The sequence below is a fragment of the Glandiceps talaboti genome, chromosome 19 (assembly GCF_964340395.1).
Source record: "Glandiceps talaboti chromosome 19, keGlaTala1.1, whole genome shotgun sequence".
NCBI classification, from domain to species: Eukaryota; Metazoa; Hemichordata; class Enteropneusta; family Spengelidae; genus Glandiceps; species Glandiceps talaboti.
The window spans coordinates 6158892-6179765 of record NC_135567.1 but is presented as its reverse complement, the minus strand read 5'-3'; the positions used below and the strand labels follow the sequence as shown (position 1 = coordinate 6179765).

The window sequence follows — 20874 nt, the reverse complement described above, 5'->3', positions numbered from 1 at the left end:
GTTACTGTGTAATAAGAGTAGACGATCCCTACAAAAGTCTTGGAATTTCCTGTCACGAGTAGTAGAAGGATTGCGGTGTAATGAATCGTTGATATCTCCAGCAATAACAATTCTGAAATGGTATGGGAACCTTATTGATTATTTCAGCTAATTCTTCAAGTGCAGAATAAAACTGAAATTCTCCATTGATTGAATTTCTTGATGGCATGTGCACTGTAATTAAACAAATTGGTGTTTTACTGTTGATAGTAATCACAAAGATGTTAGTGGATTCATCAGGATTGGTTGTGGTTATACTGTCTAACTGCGCATCCCATATTATTGCAACACCACCAAAGCCTCTTGGCCTCTGAGTTGGAGGGATGGGGGTCATCAGAGTCAACAGATTTACTAAAAAATGTGTGAGTTGGAAATAGTTCATTTATAACTGGTTTCTTGAATTCATATTGCCAATCTTTTTGTATGCATAATATATGTACTTCATATATGTAATTCTTGCAGTATAGTTGGCATTAGTTTTGATGTTCTTGATGTTAAAGGATGCTATTTTAATATGTTGAATGTTGGTATTTCATGTTTGCTTGTTACGTAAAGGACTGGTAGTATGATTTTGTTGACGTTCCTTCGTCGTCTTCTTTGTGTTTGTCGATGACGCATGACTAAAAATCATTGTTACCGCTTGTTGAAATCTGTGTTGTTGTTTGTTCACGTTGCTCCTCTCGATAGCTCTGTTGAGTGTCTGGCATAGTACTAAGAACAGGTTTACATACACAGGATATTGGATAGTTCTGTGTTCTTACATCGTTGCTCTCTGGAGATGTTATATTTGTTTGGGATGATTCATTTAATACTGTCTGTGCTGTTGGTTAGGTTGACGGTAACCTGTCTGACAACGTCGTTGGTTGCCATCATGATGACCATGGAAATTTTTTCCAGCTCTTTCTCTAAAGTAGATATGTGAAGTTGTTGTATCTTTTTTTCAATACTGGAGAGTCTGAGTAATATTGAAGTGTTATCATTACATGAACGTCTAGCCGAATTCTCTGGTTGTTTTACTGTTGACAAGTACTATATGGTGAAAAGTTTTGTTGATGATGAGGATAATACTGCTGTGCTTGATTGTACTGAGTTTGTTGAATATCATTCTGGTTGCATTTGCTACTTTGTAAATATGGTTATTTCCAGTTTAAGTAAACGATTTGAGTTCTCCAGTTCTTGGATTTTCTGTTCCAGTTTTAAAATAAAGTCTCCTGTGTAATTAGTCTGTTGACTCTTATCTTTTATCCCAAAGTCTTTTTGTGAGAGTTTCTTTTCTAATTCTTTAATCTTCTTGTCCTTTTGTTGAATTTTTTTTTCAAAGTCTATGATATCGGTGTTAGTTGCAGTAGATACAAGCTGTTCCTTTTTGGCAGGGGTGGTCATTGTCAAACAAGATTGATTCTTCAAAAGTATTGTATTCCATTGGTATTCTTTGACTTTGCAGCATGTTTGACAGTCATATGTCATGTCTTCATCTATTACATTTGGAGAGTTTAGGGGGAGATTCTCGTACTGGAGATGCAACCAAGAAGAGCATTTAGAACATTGGATTGATGGTGGATTACCATTGATGTTTTAACATACTGCACATATTATAACATGTATGCTTGTACTATCATTTCCATCATGAGTTGAGCTGTATGATGCATCATATGGAGGGTTAGATACAGGTGCCAGGAGGTGACAATGTAAATTTTGAGCATCCAATGTCTTTGTTTTATCATAGGTTTGTGTAGTTGTTGATCCATTATTATGCTGTATATCACATCCTTTATGAAATTGTTGAAGTTGTTGATTTTGATGATCTTGTTGATTTTCATTGGTAATCATGTTTGTATCTGCTGGATGAAGGGTTGTGATATGTGTATTTTTGGTACTACCTGGTGAGTTACTCTTGTACACCCTTTTCTTTTTGAATTTTGTATTATGTTCACTGATTTCTGATACAAGATAGCTTGTGGATTTTTCTTCAATCATTTTGTTGAATTGTTTTAAATCAGGGAAGTTATCTTAGACTAGCAGTTGTAAGATATACTGGAGATCATTAACTAGGAACTGGTCTATTTTGCTTCCGTTTATCATAATTTTATGTTGTGTGATATAGGTTGATTTTCAAGAGCAGTTTGCCATGTGGTGATGCTTTAATTGACAGAGGACGTTCACTTTCAAGACCATTATTATATATCCTTGAATGCATTGTAGTATGTTTATCTTTATAGTAGTCAACAAAACAGTTCTTTATGAGCTCACATGCAGCAGTAGATAAAGTTAGTACAACACCACCTCCAGTGATTTCAGTTTCAGACATTACTCACAATCCATTGTGGTCTCCGCTTACGAAATCCTGTTTACCTAGGGGTGTACTGGATATTGAAATTGTTATTTATGCATATTGCATTTGAGTACGTAGTAATTTTTTCAGCATGTTTTGAGGTAATGAAAGTCATTAGACAATTGGAAGGATTCTATTTCATTGATTGAATTTTTTCATTCTACCACATTCAAAGCAAGCTCTGAGTACTCCCAGAAAACATTGCACTTAGTTTCAGCCATGTGACTTTGTTTTGAAGTTGTCAAGTTCACAATCAGAAATATGAAGTCACAACTGCCTATACCAATCTAGGCATATCAACATTCACATAGGCAGAGATCCCAGGAAACTGAGTATTTTTATTAGTATTTATTGTGTTCTCTCTGTGTGTTTTTAAATGCTACCCATGCCAAATGAATTTCCAGAAAGTAAAGGTGATTTTTGTATAATCTTATCTAGTGAGAACTAAGATTGAGTCAGCAAATTACAAATGAGTGGTTGCGTGTGTGCATTCTGCATTTTGTCAACAGGCAGGGTCCAGCTCACTGTCGTCGGCAGCTGTGGGACCCAACAGTCACTCACAATTACCGACCTTGCTCATTAATCAATATATATATAATAATAATGAGACTTAGGAAACATTTCAAGAAAATAGTTGTATATTTACACAAAGAGATTACAATCATAATTATTGATATAATACTTTGCAATATTATAAAAGGGGAATTAATAAGTTTGTATCCTTTGATTATAGAATGAATTGACAAGTCTACATTATGGAGCTGCGAATGGGCATTTGGATATCTGTAAACTGTTGCTGGAAGCTGGGGCCCAAGTAGATGAAGTTGATAGAGTAAGTTGGGTTTAGATGTGATAATATCTAATTTATCTACTCTGTGACATATACACCCATCCCAATGTGACATCAGAGAATATTTGACTGTAATTTGTCAAGTTGATAAGGTAAGTACTTACATATTTTCATAAAAACCAGCTACCCTTACAAAAAGGTTTTATAGAGCTTATTAGACTATTATAGAAATTCTAAAATACTTTTAATTAGTTGGATTTTTACATGCTTTACATGAATTCGTCTATAGAAGTTTTATAGACTTTTTAAAAAAAGATTTGCATACAATTCTCCAAAAGTTAATCATCTGCCATAGTGCTAAATCTGATAGATATAATGTTAAAGTAGTTTTAATCTTGACAGTCTTACAACCATTGTGTAGCAATTTCAAGCATGTATCATGAATATCTTCTGCCTTTACAATAAAAATGCTATAAACATGAAAAGAATATTTAAATATATTATTGTGTTTGGCCAAATAACCTACGAGCCTGCCAGGATTCGATACTCAATTGTTCATCACTAAACTAGTCAATATGGAGTAACTCGGTGAGGTACCATGTGAATTGGAAAATCTGAGCGTGTTTCGGGACAAAACTTCGTCAAAAGCTCTCTAAATCAGGCACGCTATTTTATTTTCAATATGATCGTCAAGTTACTATGACATCAATGTTTCATCATAGACCCTATAGCATGGCTTTGGGGTCAAGTGCTACTCAGTCAGAATCAATTTCCCTCGGCTATTAAAAATTTTTTTGGTCTTGCATGCGCAATAAAGTTTTGGCACCACTGTATATTGAAACATGGATTGAAAAAAAAAGACTACGTAGGGAAAATACAACAAATAGAGATCGGCAGACCTGTAGGGAGAGGACTGTGTATAAAATGGTACTCCTCTGAGACCTCCAAACCCAAACTCATACTATTACCTGTATCTCATATTTCATACCAACTGTATCGCACAAAATAGATACTATGGATTACTATTGTCCCTGCTCTTCTGAGGAACCACTGTTAATCCCTACAAAGTCACTTGAAAACACATTATTTTTGCACAACTAAACAATAAGATGTTACCAAGCTTTAGACATGGTAACATATCCATATTTCTGTCTTTCTGTCTGTGCATAAATGTTAATATCTGAAACTAGTGGGACCAATTTGATGCTTGGTGGGGATGTAGTTTGTAAAAATTGGACGTGAATTGATAAAATTTATAAAAAATATATAATAATAAAAATTTAAATAAATAAAAAGTGAAACACAATTTTCCAACAATAACAACTAATATGTTATTTGACCTGCTGACATATACACACATATCGAATTTGGTCAAAAAATCCCCAAAAGTAACAAAACAGGAATAATTTTTCTAAAATGGATAAATTTCGACCTCAAAAAACAGGACTGTAAATCTTGCCACTGGAGGCGCAATGTTTGTCAATAAAACAGGCTGTACTTGCAAATGTAATTTGTGTCTGAACTTTCAGGATAGATTTATGATATAGGGTAGTTGCATTGGTCAGTACAAAATGCAAGGTCGGTGGTCACCATATAAAGGTATTATAGGACAGTTTCAGGTATATATGTAAATATATTTATTAATATTAAAAAATACAACTTTTAAGGAAAGGGAATAGCATCATTACACTGGGAGCCTTGTACATCCTAGCAGGATGTGTACATCATATTGCTAGGATGTGACCATATCCTAGTGCTAGGAAGAAGAGCACAGCTATGTACCACCTATGTGCCTCACAATCCCTTGAAAAGGGTAAATGTTTCCACAGCCCTGGTACATGGTTGTGAAAAATATGCTTGTTGGATGTATGTGGAATACCTTCCCTGTGCCAAGACTGTTTTGCACATCCAAGTACCATATCTGTGTATACTGCATACCTAGCACACAGTTGTGCACATACATGTAACAGCTATGGTGGAATAATACCCTGTAGCAACCATTTTGTTCATATCTGACCAGCATTGCTCACATAGCTGGTACATGGCTGTGGGAAATACCTATGTTACAGCTATGCTAACATATTTTGTATATGGCTGTGGGAAAAAGCACTTGTACATGGATGTTGTAAAAACATAAATTAATTATGAGGTATTGCTATTTTTTCACATCCGTGTTACATTAATGTTACCATACCAGTGTCATACATATGTCAAATCTAGGTACAGTATGTTACACCTAGTGTGTTGGCCAGAGCTGTTACAGGGATATTGTACACATGGCTGGTACAGCCCCTGTGGCTCCACTGATATGGTACAGCTATATGCATAATGCTGTCATAGGTATATGAATGTTACAGGGGTATGCAAGGTTCACTGTGTATGCTGTTAGGTAAATTAAACTATAGCTGCACAGTAAATTTGGTTTAAAAAATCACACAAATAACAAAATGGCATGAGACCAAATCATTTTGGCTTGGCCCCTCTGACTTGATAAGATAAAAATGTGCTATGTTAAGATAGTATGAGATACATGTTGTGTTTGCTATTATTATTTGTTTGTTTACTTCATACTTTCAATGTGTTAAAATGACCTATTTATTTGCCAAATATACACCAACATATATATCTATGGCTTGAATATATATATACACCTGTTTTGACCCTTCCCAAATTGTTGTAATTTGTCTTTTTAGCACAACTGAACTGATAAGGTTCAGTAGTGCTATAGGCATGGCAAAGTGTCTGTCTGTGTGTGTGTGTGTGTGTGTGTGTGTGTGTGTGTGTGAACAACTTAAAGTCAAAAACCGCTGGACCAATTGCCTTGATATTTGGTGGCCATGTTACTTCTGGTGTCTAGTTGAAAAATTGTAAAAATGAAAATGAATCCATCAGAGATGTGGGTTTTGGGTAAAAAAAATATCATTTTTGGTCAAAAAACTTAAACTCCAAAACTACTGGGCAGATTGGCATGAAATTTGGTGAGAACATTCTTAAAGGTGAAAATTAAGATTTGTTCATGACATGATGATTCCTCAGAAATATGCAAATTAGGGCTAAAAATGTGTATTTTTGGTCAAAAACCTATAATTCCAAAACTACTCAGCAGATTGGGCTGAAATTTAACAGGGATCCATCTATGAGTGTATAGGTGAAGAAATATTAACCATATGATGATCTCATCAGCAATATGCAGATTAGGTGTAAAAATGTGAATTTTGGTCAAAAATTTATATCTCAAAAAGTACTTGGTCAATGAGACTGAAACTTGGTGAGATATTTCTAGAAGTGTTATTTTGCAGGTTTTCTTCAACATCTTTTGACACAATTGGGCCTAGCAACCAAGACCACGCCCTTAGCAACAACCAATTGGCACTATATTTTGGTCAAATAACAACATCATCTGGTAGGCAAGTGAGTAAACATTCAAAAAATTATGCAAATATCCGTAGCAACCATGACCACGCCCATAACAAAAGCCAAACGGTAGTGTATTTCACAAATATCAACAGGGAATAATAGACAAATGAATAAACATTCAACAAATGTATGTAAAGTTGCCTATCAACAAGACCACGCCCATAGCAACAGGAAAATAATCATGTATATTGCAAAGATAACAGGAATTGAAAGACACTTCAGTTGTGATAAAAATGTATGCAAATATCCTTAGCAACCATGACCACAACTATAGCATCAGCCAAACGGTGATGTATTTCACAAAGATAACCACTGGGATTGATAGTCACAGTTGAATAAATATTCAAAAAATGTATGCAAATGTTCCTAGCAACAAGACCACGCCCAAAGCAACAGACAAATGATCACATATGTATTGCAAAGATAACAACAGAGATTAATAGACAATTGAATAAACATACAAAAAAGTATGCAAATGTGCCTAGCAAGAAGACCACGCCCATAGCAACAGTCAAATGATCACGTATATCACAAAGATAGCAACATGGTTGGATGGGCAACTGGATAGCCATTCAACAAATGAACACCTAATATTAGCATGGACTAGCATACAGATAAACATTTTTATAAACTGTACAGTTGTGCTACAGTGCCATTAGTGGTATTTTTACTTTAAGTTATTTACACACATACACATCCACACACACAGATAGACAGACAGACAGATGCTGGGCGATCCCTATAGCACTAATGAACCTCACTTCAGTTGTGATAAAAATGTATGCAAATATCCTTAGCAACAATGACCACAACTATAGCATCAGCCAAACGGTGATGTATTTCACAAAGATAACCACTGGGATTGATAGTCACAGTTGAATAAATATTCAAAAATTGTATGCAAATGTGCCTAGCAACAAGACCACGCCCATAGCAACAGCTAATTGATAATATTATGCAAAGATAACAATTGGAATTAATAGACAATTGAATAATCGTTCAAAAATGTATGTAAATGTGCAAATGAGCACTTGTATCTCGAATAGCTCACCGTGTATTACACATTTTTAAAACTGTATGGTACAGTTGGGCTACAATACCATTGATAAATTTAATAGATTTAATAGTATACTAGACAGCTAAGAACTTTCAGAGCAGTCATATGAATGTGTTTTGTTGTAGTTAAAAAAGAAAAGAAGAGGAAACTATGTCAGTGTCTGTTACTCAATAAATAGTAGAGAACTAAAACACTAAATATAATGTGATCTGATCATCAACATCTGTTACACAGTATGTACAGGAAATGATTTTAAATACTAGTAATCAAAGGCAAGGGTTTTAATCCCCAGGTCTTACATCAGTGTTTATCTTATCAGTTGAATCAGGAGGATTACAAAGGATTATTCTTTGGTTCTAGGCCAGACAACTGCCATTAACACCTAACTTGTAATCCTAGGTCAATGTGGGGTGAATTGTAACAATATATGAAGTTTCAAATTGTGACTTAGATTTTGTCACTGGTAACTTGTATTCATTCTCTTTGCTTACAAATAATTTCCTGTGCATGCAATAACAAACAACTGTCAAATGAATTGTAAAAACAATGTTGAGTAGTGTCAGTAATTTATTTCATATTTTACCTCACATTACATTATAAATAACAAATATATACTGGTATTACTGTTATAGCTTTAATATACTATTGAAATTAATTGTACAGAACTGATATTGAACAATTTTTATGTCCTAATGAAAAATTTACAACAAAGGGGAGATATCTAATCAAATGTACTAATTCATTTTAAACTGAGAATATTTAAAAAAAAAACTATTCTTTGTAGTACTTGTTTTTCCATTTCTTCTTTACATTATTGTCCAGTGCAAGTACACACTACTGTTGTTCAGTGAGGCAAGTTCAAATTTTGACAACATGGATTTCAAATATACAAAGAGGTTACCTGTCTGGCCTCCTGTAATTTCAAATTATGTGCAAATTACATCAGTCATCGGCATCATGGAACAATAAAGCTATGATTATGGATATTTATAATCGAATAACAATATGGGATACAAATTGTGCAATGTACAATGATGTCTTATTAGTATATTATGTACGCATAAGCAATGTATGTGCATTAAAGGTGAGCGAACGATCGTGACTGTATAGTTTTGCAATAAAGCTTACTGATGATGTGTATTTTCAGTGTTCACCGCCTCCCTTTGATGTAATAATCTTCAGACTCAACGAAAGTATCAATACAAACACTTGAAACTCCTGAAAACCTAGTCTTTCTCACTGTAGAACAACATTGGGCCGTGTGCTGAACCGCAGCTTCCTGCTTTACCTTACATCGATGTTGGTGGCACACTTTCAAAACAAAGCGCGAGCACGAGTAGACGACCGATTGATATCCGTTGCTAGCTCGGAAGGACGCGGAATCACTCACTCATATTCAATATGTTCCCTCTCCTGAGAACGTCATGGAGGGCTCTCTACTGTCGCCGCCAAGACCTCTCTCTAAATCCATTTCGACGAGCGAATCAGGTTGCGAGATTGGTGTTCGAAATAGAGGAAGCAAGCTGATTCGGTGAGAGTCAGAGGTCCTAAGGGGTCAACCATTAATTGATTTCGAGGGGGGGGGGTTCAGTAAAAAAAGTTGTCAGCAAGTGGAGGAAAACAAATTGATCCCATAATAGCTTGAGAAAAAAAAATTGTTCAAACAGACAGAAAGTAAAAAAAATTGTTCAAACAGACAGAAAGTAAAAAAAAAATATTGTTGTGATGTGCTGAAATCAGCTAAATTTGGGCGGTAAGTGTGACGTTATTGACATTGACCTCCCTATCTTATTAATAGTTTATTCCATTCCTGCGCATGTTGTTGTACTTTCTAGTTTACCTGGGTACACATAAAGTTATTGTTGTTTAGTTCAAACTTGCTTATTTAATGAGTGGTATGTGAGTTTCCCCAGTTAATAGCCCTCCTGGATGCATGACTTTACATGGTGTCAGAAGTAAACCAGTTTCAGCGGCTTTCCTGTCAGGTTTGGAGCCAAAAATTGACTCGACGTTTACCGCTCGCTAAGGCCAAAAAAAAAGTTTTGTTTCCCGTCCTAAGGTAATTTCAAAATATGGGGGGGGGGGGTATGGAAACACACAACTGGTGGATCGATCAAACATAAACATTCCCCAAGAACGCTGGCAAACTGTTCTCCCAAGGATTATTACTGCTTTTGCCATCCCAAGTTACGATCTTACAACCACCTGATAATAGCATTGTGGAGTTCAAAACATCTGTTTGGGCGATCCAAATTATGAAATTTAGGTCACACTTTTGAATGTCTTTGAGTCATCAGAACATGGAAGGCATCTTTAACAGGTTGCTGTGACACTTTGTTACAGTCTTCGATCAAAACGATCTTTAAGTACTTGCCAAATTCCACTATGTCTTCCAGTTTTGCTTGTAGGGGGACACTCTGGAAAATTCCGTCATATACACGTGACACCAAAGCCTCAATACGGCATAGTTCGTACTGTTCGGGTAGAATAAATCGATCCTCAGAACTTAGAATACCTTTACATAAGTCCTCGTACAATCTGCATACCTTGGTGGAACTTTCAACATCGACAAGTCCAAATGGCGCAAGATTTTGCTGCCAACGGACACTTGAATGGACAAAAGCATAGCAATACAAAAACAAAACATCCCCTCACTGATCTACCACAGGCAACTGACAACGTACGAAGTATTTCAACTGTAAAAAAAATTCAGTAATTGTAATACACATGTACAGTATATTTACGGTAATTAAAGAATTCTTGTTTAGATGTACCTCTATGCATGTCGTCTTCTTTACATGTTAGTTACATCATAGACAATAGAGAGGGACCTCGCTATTGTCTATGGTTACATTAGTGGGTTTTCACCTAAGCGTAGACGAACGATATATGCAGACGGCAAACTATTGATATGCAAATACTAACGTAAGCATGAATAGATACCACGTATAAATCGACTAAAACCTCATTAATCTATTGACAATATTTAACGTCTTCAGCTCGAGTGGGCGAAAGAGAATATTTCCTTTGTCAAGTAACTTGCATTTCATTATCACAAGCTTACAGATTTGTCAATACATTTCTTGCACACCTGTTTGCTGAATTAAAAGAACATGGCGATTGGTTGATGGGCTTGGAATTGCAAGCTTGAGACGAGAACGTATTGACTTTGCATGATTTGAACCATCTGTTCACTTTCCTTCTGATTCTTTTTAAATATAGAATTCGTGTAATATGTTAGAATTAGTTATCAAAGTAATTCGAACACGTGCTCCAGGGAATTGTCGTGAAAAAATGGCCGGGTGCGGACGTGTTATCCGGGTTCCTGTGACACGTACCGAACGTCCGATTTTGGAAGCTATGGGTCAGTATGCTAACAATTATCAACTGATAGCAGATCATGTCCGTGCAAATTTACGCATTCTTTCTCGAGATGTGCAGGACATGTACATTATTCGTTCTGCTACTGTAGTAAGACGTAGAATAAGGGATGTTGTCCAACGTCATCAGAAAAGTAATTATTCGCACAAATAGGAAACGACCAGAATTTATGACAGGGTGGACTCGTTATGATTATTGATACCTTGATAGCCAGTTATAAAGGATGTATAGTGGGTTTCATAATGGTGCTGGTCGACAATAACACAACAACCCGATCGTCGAATACATAAGTCATGACTACATCAACGTTTGTTAAAGTTTCACAGCTTTTTGCAACACGTTTGGACTAGAGATCGGTTATTTGTTCCCGGCTCCTTCGCCTCATTGGCTTCATGCATTCACAAAACAAGTTACTTGACTGTGCAGACAGGGAAAACAAATAGAAACAAAAATATGATATCCTTATGCAAATAAAATGCGACGTATAAAACGACGAAACTCATTATCTTTTGACAATATTTAACGTCGACGAAAGTGGACGTATGCAAATTTTAGAACGAAAACAGACGAAAACACATTTTAGAACGAAAGCCGACGAAAATATATTGTTATGCAAATACAGTGACTTATAAATCGACTTGGCCGACGAAAAGCTCATTAATCTATTGATAATATTTGACTTCGACGAAAGTGGACGTATGCAAATTTTAGAACGAAAGCCGACGAAAATCTATTGTTATACAAATACAGAGCGACATATAAATCGGCATGGCCGACGAAAAGCTCATTAATCTATTGACAATATTTAACTTCGACGAAAGTGGACGTATGCAAATTTTAGAACGAAAACATTTAGAACGAAAGCCGACGAAAATCTATTGTTATACAAATACAGAGTGACGTATAAATCGACATGGCCGACGAAAAGCTCATTAATCTATTGATAATATTTAACGTCGACGAAAGTGGACGTATGCAAATTTTAGAACGAATACATTTAGAACGAAAGCCGACGAAAATCCATTGTTATGCTAATACGTGCAACGGATAAATCGAAATGACCAACGAAAAGGTCAATAATCAATTGACATATTTGTCTCCAACGAAAGTTGATGTATGGAAATTAACATGACAAAGAGTAAGTACAAGTAATGGTACGATATGGTTGCGTAACTGTGCTGCTCGACTACGTTCTGAGGAGAATCACCAGAGCTTGTTGAATTCCAAGTACATGTATATTATACATGTACTTGGAATTCAACAAGCTCTGGTGAGCTATAACTATAACTATGTTTTACTACTTTTATTCTGGAGTTTCGCCTCTGACAAATAAAGGTTGCCACAAAAAATGTCTTGTCAAATTCATGGAATTAAGCAGAACATAAGTAGCACCATTACCGTTCTTCACTTCCACTTTGAAAGCAACCAGGCTAGACAACCTACGAACGCATGTCGAATGAGGATTAACGGTTTATTTCCGTGAATATTTCGACCTTTTAATTTTCATGGTTCGTACTTTCTAATTATTAAGTCAGTAAAATATTAGATCTTAGAGAGAAGTCTCTAAATGCCCTTGCCAATCAACACAGTTCTACTCTTTGTCTAGATACAGTGCAAAGTTTGTCTTCCGTTAAGGATGATTTAACCTGATACTTCAATATTTCAATGGACATCTCATTATAATTTGCATGCCAGCGTCTTCCAACGTTAGCCAATGACGATACAATGTTCTCAAGTTGAGAGAACTCCTGTTTCTAAAACCGCCAGCTACTGCTGCAGTGTCTGAGCAATACTACAATTTTTGATTGGTGGAATCTAACGATTTGCATATAGAATTACAGATGGTTTCAATGACGTTAAATATTGTCAAAAGACTAATGAGTCTGTATTGTTGTTTAGGTCGTGTTCATTCAGGTTAACGTCCGTATTTGCATATGAATATCTCATTAACGAGGGGATCGTAGTTGACCGTCGGTATAAGTGCTTAGGTGAAAACCCGCTATTCGAACGCGTTTCCCGGGTAGTGTTCACGTTTATCTCAGCGAACGCGTACGCGTTCTCTGTAGTTCACTTCTCCTCGAACGTAAGCGCACATATCACACTAGTACACATGAATGATGATATAGATATAAGGTGGGAAAGCTTGAGAGGACGTAATCGAAAAACACTATTAAAAAAAGAAATCCTCGCTTCAGTTTGTTCATGAGTAAAATGCATGATTAAACAAAGACTTATCTATGCATATAAAATTGTAGCGCTGCGTTGTCGGGTTTGAAGGATATTGTTCGTCACTTCCGCATTTCAAGCTTTCCAACCTTGTCTATTTCTACACATACGTCGCAAAAGTAGTCATGAAGTATTGTACGATTCATAGAAATATTTGCCACAGTTGTGTTATATGGACTCAGAAAAGGGGAAATTTAAGAAATAATTTCTAAAAAAACGTTGTCCTTATCGTGAAAATTTCGGTTGCTTCGCATAGCGTTGGGTATACTATAAACTGTCTGTGTGTCCGCTAGACGTTCTGTCTCACGAGCTTCTACAACACATGTATTACAGAGTACGCGTTCATAACATGTATGTAGGCGTCTACATGATATGCTATGTTCCAACGTATTCAGACGAAATGTATAGAGGTACCATCAAATTACCAGTACTTTAATTACCCTTTAAATATACTAATACAATCACTGAATTTTTTTACAGTTGAAACATTTAGGTGGCGCATTTAACAAATCTCCAGTGACGTCTTTAACAATAAAGGGGAAACAGAATAAAAACATACGATGCGCATGGTTTAGAATGACGCGCGCGAGAACGGGAAACAAAACCTTTTTTTTGGCCTAACGCTGTGCTGTAACTGAAATCGCTACATCTTGCACATGTGTTGCATGCACGTACACTGTCTGAAAATCCTGAGACTGTATTTACGTCCAGTAAACCCACAGCAATGGCAGAATGCGACGTTGCTAATGATGGTAGGTCATCAACTTTTATCTCCAATGTTCCGATGCCACCTAATATAGAATTGAAGGGTAATTTGGCTAAGAATTGAAAGAAGTGGAAACAGATTTGGGATGCGTACAAGGTTGTAACGAAACTGAACGAAAAAGACAACAAGAGTCGAGTCGCAACATTTATCACATGTATTGGTCTGAATGCGTTGGAAATCCATAATAGTCTCCGGTATAAGGATGATGGAGAGAAAGAAAACATGGAAGTCATTCTAGATCTGTGGACTAATTACTGTGTAGGTAAAACTAACGTCATTTACGAGCGTTATGTTTTCAACAACCGAGCACAAGAGCCAGGTGAAAGTATCGATGCATACTCATCTGCGTTACGACACTTGGCATCCACATGTGAGTATAACGTTTTGAAAGAAGAATTGATACGAGATAGGATTGTTTGCGGCGTAGAAGATAACACTGTCAGACTTAAACTTCTACAAGAACCAGGCCTAACTCTCGAAAAGTGCATTGACCTCTGTAAGGCTGTGGAAGCTACGTCGGTACAAGTGAAAGCCATAGCAGGACAGGCAACGGGCATCGATGAAGAACTTGAAGAAGTTAACTTCATTAAGAAGAGATATAAGTTGAAAGATTCAAGTAGAGATAACAACACTTTCACTAATTTTATAAAGAACTGTAAATTCTGTGGTCAGGGTCATGAAAGAAGGAAGGAAGTGTGTCCAGCTTTTGGAAAGACTTGCAAGTTGTGCAGTAAGATGAATAATTTTGCAAAGAAATGTCAGAGTACCAGAAGTCAGGGTCATAGGAAAGTGAACACTGTAAACCAGGATGAATGTTTCACTGCGGATACATCTGAGGAAGAAGTACTGCTGGTGTCCTTAGGGAATGACAATGACCAGAACCAAATAAACACAGTGAATGGTAGTAGCTACAAAGCAAAAATACATGCTACTATGGAAATCAATGACAAAACTGTTAACATGCAAGTTGACTGTGGTGCATTCTGTAACGTGCTACCTGAAAGTTTGGTACCAGTTAACACTCCCATCCAGTCTTCTAATCAGAACCTGACAATGTACAGTAAGGCTACAATGCCAGTGCTTGGCACATGTAAGGTTAGTTTACGTAACCCCAAGAACAAGAAACGGTACAGTACAGTTTGTAGTAGTTAAAGGGAACTACCCTGCCCTGCTTGGTTCCCGTGCAGCACAACAGATGAAGTTACTGACCATCCAGTATGACAACATTGAGATGATTAACAATATTGATGCGGCATCCAATGCTGAACTAGGAGAGGGTCTAACCAGAGAGGAAGTACTGAAGAGATATGGTGATGTATTTGAAGGCCGGGGTTGCATGGAAGGAAAACTACACCTCGAAGTTGACAAGTCTGTGAGTCCAGTAATAGTACCACCTCGTCGAGTACCCATTGCTTTGAAATCTAAGTTAAAGCAAGAGTTGAATCGCCTTGAAGCTAGTGGCGCCATAAAAAGGTCACTCAACCTACTGAATGGGTATCCAGTCTTGTGGTTGTGAAGAAGTCAAATGGATCTCTACGAGTCTGCATAGATCCCTTACATTTGAACAAGGCTTTGAAAAGAAGTCACTATCCCTTACCAGTTATTGAGGACATATTGCCTGAATTATCAAATGCTAAGATGTTCAGCAAAGTTGATCTCAAAGAGGGTTTCCTCCAAATATGGCTTGATGAAGAATCTAGCTTTCTGACAACATTCCAAACTCCCTGGGGGCGTTATCGCTATCTGAGACTGCCATTTGGATTGTCGCCATCACCAGAGTATTTTCAACAGAAGCTAGATCAGAACCCGGAGGGCCTACGTGGCATATTCAAGGTTGCAGATGATATACTTGTCAAAGGTGTGGGTGACACAGTTGAAGAAGCCAACAGAGATCAAGATCGCAATCTCATCGGTCTGCTAGAACGATGTAGAGAAAAGAACATCAAGCTCAACAAAGACAAATTCGAATTTAAGTCAGTTGACATGCCTTTCAGTGGGCATTCCTTGACGCCTAAGGGGTTGAAGCCAGACCCAGCAAAGGTAGAAGCAGTAAATAAGATGGAGAAACCAGTGGATGTGGCTGGTGTACAGCGAATTGTTGGTATGGTGAAATATCTGCCCAAATTCTTGAGTGATCTCTCTGATATGTGTGAGCCACTGCGACGACTTACACATAAGGATGTACGGTGGCACTGGGAGAAGAACAAGAAGATGCTTTCACCAAAATCAAACATGCAGTCACATCAGCTCCAGTGCTATGCTACTTTGACTCAAAGAAACAAACAGAGGGCCAGGGTGATGCTTCTTCAAAAGGGTTAGGTTTCTCACTGATGCAGGATGGTCAACCTGTTACATACTCAAGCAGAGCTCTAACCCCAACGGAACAGAAATACTCCCAAATTGAGAAGGAGTTACTGGCACAGGTCTTTGGAATGGAAAGGAACCACCTGTATGTATATGGTAGAAAGGTTGTGCTGTGGACAGACCACAAACCACTTGTCTCCATTGTTAACAAACCACTTGCATCAGCACCTCGTCGTTTGCAATGGCTGCTTTTGCGACTTCAGAACTATGATGTAGAAATTAGATACAAGAAAGGTACAGAGTTGTTTATTGCAGACACACTTTCAAGAGCCTCACTACAGTCTGTTAATAGATCAGAAATAGAAGAGGAAGTTGAGAGTATTCACATGATAGATTTTCTACCAATGTCGGAGCCACAGTTGCGAGAGGTACAGGTAGAAACAGCCAAAGATAGAGTTCTTCAGCTACTAAAGGACGTAATACTCAAAGGATGGCCGGATAACAAGTTTGATTTACCGACAGACTTGCATGCCTATTTCAACTGAGCTGGCTGTGCAAGACAGTGTCATATTCAAGGGCCTGAGATGTATCATTCCTGCGAGCCTCAGACCTAAAATAAGAGAAAGACTACATAGTGCACACATTGGAATCCAGGGCTGTCTACGACGAGCCAGAGAAGTATTATACTGGCCAGGGATGAGACCTGCCTGACTACATTGCGAAGTGTGAGATCTGTAATAGTTACCTGTGTAATCAGCAGAAAGAGCCTCTGATTTGTCACGGGTTACCAGCAAGACCATGGCAGAAGATTAGCTCAGATATCTTCACTTTTGAGAGCAAAGATTATCTTTGCACAGTCGACTACTATTCCAACTACTTTGAAGTGGATAGGCTATTTGACAAAACTGCATCTGAGATAATAAAGAAGACAAAGAGACATTTTGCAACACATGGTATCCCAGATCAGTTCCACAGTGACAACAAACTGTACAACTCGTATGAATTTAGAGGCTTTGCACGGAAGTATGAATTTGAGCATATTATTAGTTCTCCAGAATATCCACAGAGTAACGGGAAAGTGGAGAATGCAGTAAAGACAGCAAAACGGTTAATGAAGAAATCTAAGGAAGCAGGAACAGACTTTTACCTGGCACTACTAGACTGGCGTAATACACCAAGTGAAGGTATTGAGTCATCTCCTGCTCAACGTCTATTTGGAAGACGTACCCGAACACTGCTCCCAACAGCTGGTGAGCTGTTAAAGCCCAAAATAGTTGAAGATGTACAACAGAAGCTCTATGATAGGAAGGCAGGTCAAACCGGATACTACAATCAACATAGTAAAGAACTGCCAACCTTGTTACAAGGAGAAACAGTTCGTATTAGACCCAGTGCTCACAGCCGATCTGGCAAATGGATAAAAGCACAAGTAGAACAACAAGTGGATGTGAGGTCATATGAGGTGAGGACAGAAGATGGAAGATTGTTCAGGAGAAACAGAAGGTACCTTAGAGGCACCAAAGAACTATTCCGTCCAAGTACAAAAACTTACCATTGCAATCTATGCCTGACAGCCCCAGCAAAGTTCCAGCTATTGAGCGTTCTACGAAGGAAGATGCAAACGTAAAGTCACCCTGTTTTTCTCGACAGGAGACACCCACAAAGACTTGTGTTACTCGCAGTGGACGTACATCAGTACCACCAACATATTTAAAGGACTTTTTTACATCATAAACACTTCACTGTTTAGCTTGCGGATGACGTTATTACCTTTTAAATCAGATCACTATGTCTCTTTATAACAAAAGACAATAGAAGTAAAAACTACGGAGACAATAATTGTTAAAAAAAAAATTAAAAAAAATTGACATTTGTGTTTGACTTTGCAGTTAAATTTTATCAAGAGGTACTGTTGATGGACTGTAGGTGAATTGCTCTTTACATGTACATGTATGGAAATCAAACCGGACATGGATCTAGGCTTCATTTCGAAGAAGGAAAGATGTGACGTTAATGACATTGACCTCCCTATCTTATTAATAGTTTATTCCATTCCTGCGCATGTTGTTGTACTTTCTAGTTTACCTGGGTACACATAAAGTTATTGTTGTTCAGTTCAAACTTGCTTATTTAATGAGTGGTATGTGAGTTTCCCCAGTTAATAGACCTCCTGGATGCATGACTTTACAGTAAGAGAGGGAAGGGGACTCCGAACACCATCACTATTAAATAAGTTTATGACATTGCGTTTACCATATAATCACAGGGTTGTTAATTCAAGTTTGTTAATAAGTGGAAGCATTTTCTAAAGCTGATTATTTTGTTAAATTGGTATGATAAATTGGTTTAAAGTTCAGTTAGCCAAGTGACCGGTTTGACAAGGTTATTGACCCTGGTATAAGTGTAGGTTAGCAGGGAAGACATTGGCGATAAGTCCCCTGGTCGATACCTAGTTTACCGTTATTTTAAGACGTTTGGGACCGGCTGTTGGGGTCCTTCATCAGTCGCAGTTATGTCCAACAAGACAGCATTCTCGCATTTGTTTGGCTAAAAATTTAATATTGTTCATCAAGCAGAGATGCTAGTATTTCAATCACATTATGATCAGCAAGGCTTTTTTCAGCCTTGCTTTTAGAGGCAGAGGACTTCAGTTTAGTTGTGAGAAGTATGTCTTTAAGATTTTTGTTTTGTTCTATTCTGTGCTATGATTGGTTTGGTCAGGTAGAGTTGGTTCAAGGTTACATTATTTTCTAGCAGTTCCCAATGTTTTGTTAATGCGCCTTTTAGTTTAGACGCTTTGATGTTGGGACTATATATGTTGTTTTGAAGACCAGAGGAATCTTTTGAGTTGGTGTCTGATTTTAGAAATGTCTCCCTATTCTCATAATGGACCCAACGAGCAAATCACTTCTGATTTATTGTATCCTCTTGTGTCAATTTGTTTATGAAGAATTTCAATTTGTTTTGGAAATCGTCTTCGTTACTGCACGTTCATACCTCATTGTTTCAATTTAATAACAACCATTAAAGACTGAATTTGGGTGACATGTGTTTGGGTGTCTGTGGAGGTACTGAAAAGTGTCAGTCGGTTTGGTGTAGTCTGGATGACCAGAATGTGGTTTCTATAACCACACATTGTATAAATCATAATGATCGATATTGTATAGGAACTAGACTAGTTTGGTGTGAGTCTTGATATCCAACCTTTTGGTTTGTTTTGAACCTATGACCTTTGTAAATCACCAAATCATGGCATAGCACTTCTGTTTCTGAGCTGACCGACAAAAATTTTAATGTTGGGTGCATTTCATTTATCTTTTCACTCAAAATATTAAGTTCGGTTTGTGTGCCATTGAATAGCATGAATATGACATCTCTGAAACGTGTCCAAAGTGATATTTTATCCATGTATGTTTCAATAATGCGATACCCTCGTTTGTGGAATGAGATGTCAGCTATCTTTGGAGAAGTTGATGAGTCCATACTACAAACACATGTTTGTTTGTAGACATCTACAAACAGAGGCTACTAGAGGAAAAGCACTGTTTGTATTTTCTCTTGTATTTATTCATGATTTACCAAAGTGTGTTTCGTGTGTTTGTCTTGAAAATTTTACTTCTATCCATATCGGGAGATTATTCTCAAGATTTTATTTGTTGAAACTATAGTTTAGTGGTTTGGTAGTTCTCTTTTTGGAGGATGTGATGGCCCTGAAAAGGGCCGTTAGTAATAAAGGGAAGGGGATTCCTAACACTATCAATATTAAATAAGTGTATGGCATTGCGTTTACCATATAACCAACTGTGGGTTGTTCGATCAAGTTTGTGGAAGCATTTTCCAAGGTTGGTTCAAACTTGATTATTTTGTTTGGTAATAATAAATTGGTTAAAGGTCAGTTAGCCAAGTGATTAGGCAACTCCTCATGGATTCTTTTTACCAGCTACCTATCGTAAATAGAAGCATGGATTGTTAACTGCTACTTATTGCTACTTACACAGAACAAGTTAGTTGTGAATCAGTGACATGTAGGTATATACAGGGAACATCCTAGGACATCCTAGTGCTAGGAAGAAGAGCACAGCTATGTACCAGCTGTGTGCGGCACAGCCCCGTTACAGGGTATATTTTTCTACAGACCTGGTACATGGTTGTGAAAAATAAGCCTGTTGAATGGATGTGGAATACCGACTCTGTGCCATGATTGTTTTGCACATCCCAGTACCATGGCTGTGTACTGCATACCTAGCACACAGTTGTGCACATACAATGTACATGTAACAGCTATGGTGGAATAATACCCTGTTACAGTAGCAACCATTTTGTTCATATCTGACTAGCATTGCTCACATAGCTGGTACATGGCTGTATGAAATACCTCTGTTACAGCAATACTTACATAGCTGGTACATAGCTGTATGAAATTCCTTTGTTACAGCAATACTTACATAGCTGGTATTTGGCTGTATGAAATACCTCTGTTACAGCAATACTTACACAGCTGGTACATGGCTGTATGAAATACCTCTGTTACAGCAATGCTTACATAGCTGGTACATATGGCT

The 20874-nt window shown here is 37.3% G+C and overlaps 1 protein-coding gene across 1 annotated transcript in view; it reads left to right on the top strand.

Moving 5' to 3' along the window:
- The window catches only part of LOC144450382 (uncharacterized), a 318500-nt gene that overhangs the window by 292472 nt on the left and 5154 nt on the right, over positions 1–20874 (top strand). Inside the window, exon 13 of the mRNA XM_078140985.1 lies at positions 3105–3203. Coding sequence (XP_077997111.1) covers positions 3105–3203 — 99 coding nt within the window. The remainder of the gene's footprint in view (positions 1–3104; positions 3204–20874) is intronic.